We start from the raw sequence: 4,244 nt of genomic DNA, 5'->3' as shown, positions 1-4,244 counted from the left end.
AATGTTGTTTTTCCCACTCTTAAAAGCAGGTCAGCGGTTCCGGTTTTATTGACCTAGGCATGATGGATCTTACCACAGGCATATCAATACCAGATACTGGTATGAAACTGACCATAACATAATTTTTCTGATGACTTCCTTTTCCCCAGTCATTTAATTCGCCTAACCATTGCATCCACGGAATAGCTTTGAGACGGTAAAAAAACACACACCATTACTCACCAAAACCTCTGCATGAGCAGGATCCCTCGTAGAAATGATGGAACCGACTTGAATCTCGAACAATAATCTCATGGTCAACAATTTGAGAAATAAATCCCATGGCAGAATGATAGTCGACACAAACCCGAAGATTCTTGGTAATCCTAATTGGTGCTCCAGGTACTGCTTCGAGGAGTGCAAAAGCAAGTGCAAGGTTCTCACTATGTTCAGAGAGAAGTGAATCCTTCTCTTCATCATCCACATCATGGAGGGCAAAGCTGGTTTCTGGAACATAACCAATCTCTTTGATCCTTTGGAGCAAGTCATTAAGCATCATGTATATTACAACTGATCGAGGGTGCGACCTGTCTCCAACAAAGAAGGTAATGGTACCACTCTTGCCTTGTACCCAGCTGCAACCAGGTCTCTTTTTGATCCCTGAAGACTTCATCAGGCCCCTAATTCTTGCCACATCTTTCCAGCGGCCAGCATTGGCGTATATGTTAGACAGCAGTGTAAATGATCCATCATTTCCATCCGAGTCTAATTCTAACAGCCGCTGTGCAGCATATTCCCCAAGTTCAACATTTTTGTGAATCCTGCATGCACTGAGCAATGCCACCCACATAACATAGCTAGGTTCCATGGGCATGCTTGCTATAAGCTCTTGTACCTCATCCAAGTAGGTCAACCATGCAAGCATAGTGTTCAACTCCAGCAACCACCCCATAATCCCGAGTCATGCTTTCGAAATACCTGCGCCCTTGATCCAACAGTCCTGAGTGGCTACACGCATAAAGCAGCACAACAAAGGTTACATCATCAGGCACAAAGCCGTCTCCTTGCATCTTATGAAATATGGCAATGGCTTCACTGCCATGACTGTGCACTCCATATCCAGTCATCATCGTTGTCCAAGATACTGCATTTCTTTCAGGCATCTTGTCAAGCACTTTCCTTGCTGTTTCTATGGTCCCACATTTCAAATAGATATCTATGAGGCAGTTAGAAACAAACAAAACTGGATGACCACTATTTCGGAAAACAAATGCATGGATCTGTTTGTCTTCACGCAGTGCTGATAAATCAGTGCAAGCCATCAAAGCGCATGATATAGTAAATGAATTGGGCTTGGCTTGAGAATGCACCATATGAGAGAAGAGTCTTAGAGCATTGTTGGCATTACCATTTTGAGCATGACCGCCAATCATGACAGTCCATGTAACCACATTCCTGTCCAATGAAGAGCTAGAAATCCCTGTTGAGGCGAACAAAATTTCTGCAGGCTCCATATGTTTGTACTTGGCATACATGTCGATAAGAGCATTGTTCAGCATGGCATTTTCTTGTTGGCTGCCACTAGTTGGATAACATTTGACAATATGACCGTGCACTTCCTTCCCTTGAACCAAAGCTCCAAGAAGCACATGTTGAGAGAAGTGATATGAGTGTGATAGCATTGGCCTTTGCACCTGAAAGCTGCATCTTCCGGAAAATCATCAAGGCCTCATTCCCTTGTCCTCTCTGTGCATAACCAGCAATTACTGCACTCCAAGTTACAACGTTGAGTGCTATGTTATTTGTCTGCATCTCATTGAATAGCTCGAGTGCACTCTCACAATCTCCATTCTGAGAATAACCAGTGACCATCGCATTCCAAGAAACCACATCCCTTGTTGGCATCCTATTGAAAACCTTGACAGTTTCTTGCATCCGCCCACATTTGCAATACATATCAATAATTGCATTGTTCACAAAAAGATCAGAAGAGAGCCCCCTAACTACAGCATAACCATGTATCTGTTTCCCACCTAGAGCATATCTCAGAGAAGCACATGCAGGAAGAACATTGACAAGACTTATCCTATCTGGCATAATTTTGTTACTGCCCATACTTCTTTTATTATTCTCTTGCATCCTCGAGAACATCAATATACCAGTCTCTGGATTACCAGCTTGAACATAAGCTGCTATAATAGAGTTCCATGAGACAACATCCCTTTGATTAGCTGGTATTTCACTGAACACATCATAAGCATCCTTGATGCATCCACACCTTGCATACATGGCAATCAGAGCATTATAGACAAATACATTTGCCACAAAGCCATCACTAGAAACGCAACGGTGAAAGTCTTTTCCATCATCTAAGGAGGATAATTCACCACATGCTTTCAGGACAAAAGGAAAGGTGAAATTATCTGACTTTATCCAAACCTTTAGCATGCGTTTGTAAAGGCTGAGTGCATCTGCAAAGAGGCCATGTCTGACATGTTCCTTGATAGTAGTATTCCACCAGAAAACAGATAAAGATTGCGAGGAAAACTGACAACTCAACACAACAGAGCGAGCTTCTGATAGACTGCCACATTTCAAGTACATATCTACCAAACAACTTTGGATTGCAGGATTGGGTTGTATGCCTAGATCCAGTATTTGTTGATGGATTTGTCTCCCATGAGACAAACACTTGCTTCTGATGCATTCCTTCAAGAGAGATATCATGTACCCTTCTATATTTGCTCCAACTTCCTTCACATTGTCCTCCACAGAACATAAATACTGACAAGAGGATGAAGAATTCTCCCGCCATAAATGGCTACGACAGTAGCAGGAGGGGAAAAAGAACGGTCGCTTTTTCACCCAGCTGAATGATTGTATTATCATGCCAACTCCTGTCCATGTTCTAGGCCTGCTGAAGCGACGGACCTACAAAACAGAGACAGTGTTGGCTAGTTTGAACCTGTCTTAAATGCAGGACACTCTGCATCCATAGTGTCTCTGTAACAATGAACATAATTTGCATAATAACTCAGTATAATATTAACAGCAATCATGCAAACTCTTGTTTTGATCGCCAGAGGACTCCTTGCACTTGACTACCCTGATCACGTATAGCCTTTCAATATATCTACATTCACAATAGTTTCCAAGAAGAGATAATGAATAAGAGTCATGAATTTCCCAAACAGAAAGGACCAAAAAATAAAGGAAATGGTGTTCTGGTAAGAAATATTGTTCAAATAGCACGTGCACTAACAATATACTTTTAGTCCCAAATAGTCAGCGAGGTCATGTGTCAAGCTGAAGACCAAGTATCAACTCCCGCTGGCGCATGGAGGCTGCTGTTGTTTTATCACAGTTGGGGCACGTAAGGCTGGGTGGTTGTGTCCTCAACCCAGAGTTTTACCTCGTACGGAGTCAGGCCCTTTAAGTAACCTGGTTTTTGGTGAGGGTTCTTTCGTCATCAATATATATATATATATATATATATATATATATATATATATATATATATATATATATAGAGAGAGAGAGAGAGAGAGAGAGAGAATCACTGGAAATATGAGAACTAATGTGTGAACCACTATTTTCATGGATTTTTTATTCTTTTCTCTTGAATCTAACCGTACTGATGTGATCTGCATGCTTGGATTTATAAGAATTGCATCTTGAATCATCCAACCTCCAAATATGGTGAAAATCAAACTAAGGGGATTCACTAACATATTTGTGTGAACCTCCTCACGTTCACACAAATATGTTGTGAACCGACTATGGTTAAAATCACAGGAGAGATTCGCAACATATTTGTGTGAACTTCCTCATGTTCGTATAAATATGTTAGGAACCTCCAACTATGGTTAAAATCACCGAGGAGATTCAAAACACATTTGTGTGAACCTCTTCTCATTCGCATAAATATATTGCGAACCTCTAACTATGGTTAAAATCAAAACACGATCAGATGATTCTAGTTGATTTAGCACGTTTAGTAGGGAAACCCATTTAGCAGGTTCCCATCTCTCTCTCTCTCTCCATATATATATATATATATATATATATATATATATATATATATATATATATATATATATATATATATATATAATATGAAAACAAATAGTGAATCTTATGGACATTGAAAAATAATGTTAACATAATGCTAAGTGGTTCTTTGTGATATTTCAACAAACAGTTAAAGTGCGTGTTCCCATAATCAAGTGAAGCACTTGGGGCGCACTTCTCACATGCACACAAGT

General features: G+C 40.3%; 1 protein-coding gene across 1 annotated transcript; it reads right to left on the bottom strand.

The window, feature by feature from the left end:
- Positions 1–214: 214 nt before the first annotated feature.
- On the bottom strand, positions 215–2,583 carry LOC149847477 (pentatricopeptide repeat-containing protein At5g16860-like). Its single transcript, XM_089994111.1, is given in 3 exon segments — positions 215–866; positions 868–1,620; positions 1,622–2,583. Coding segments are annotated over 3 exon segments (2,367 nt in total).
- Positions 2,584–4,244: the final 1,661 nt, after the last annotated feature.

This window comes from Nuphar pumila, chromosome 2, assembly GCF_984573655.1.
Source record: "Nuphar pumila chromosome 2, dmNupPumi1.hap1.1, whole genome shotgun sequence".
In the NCBI taxonomy this organism is placed as follows: Eukaryota; Viridiplantae; Streptophyta; class Magnoliopsida; order Nymphaeales; family Nymphaeaceae; genus Nuphar; species Nuphar pumila.
This window is presented reverse-complemented; position numbering and strand designations above follow the sequence as displayed.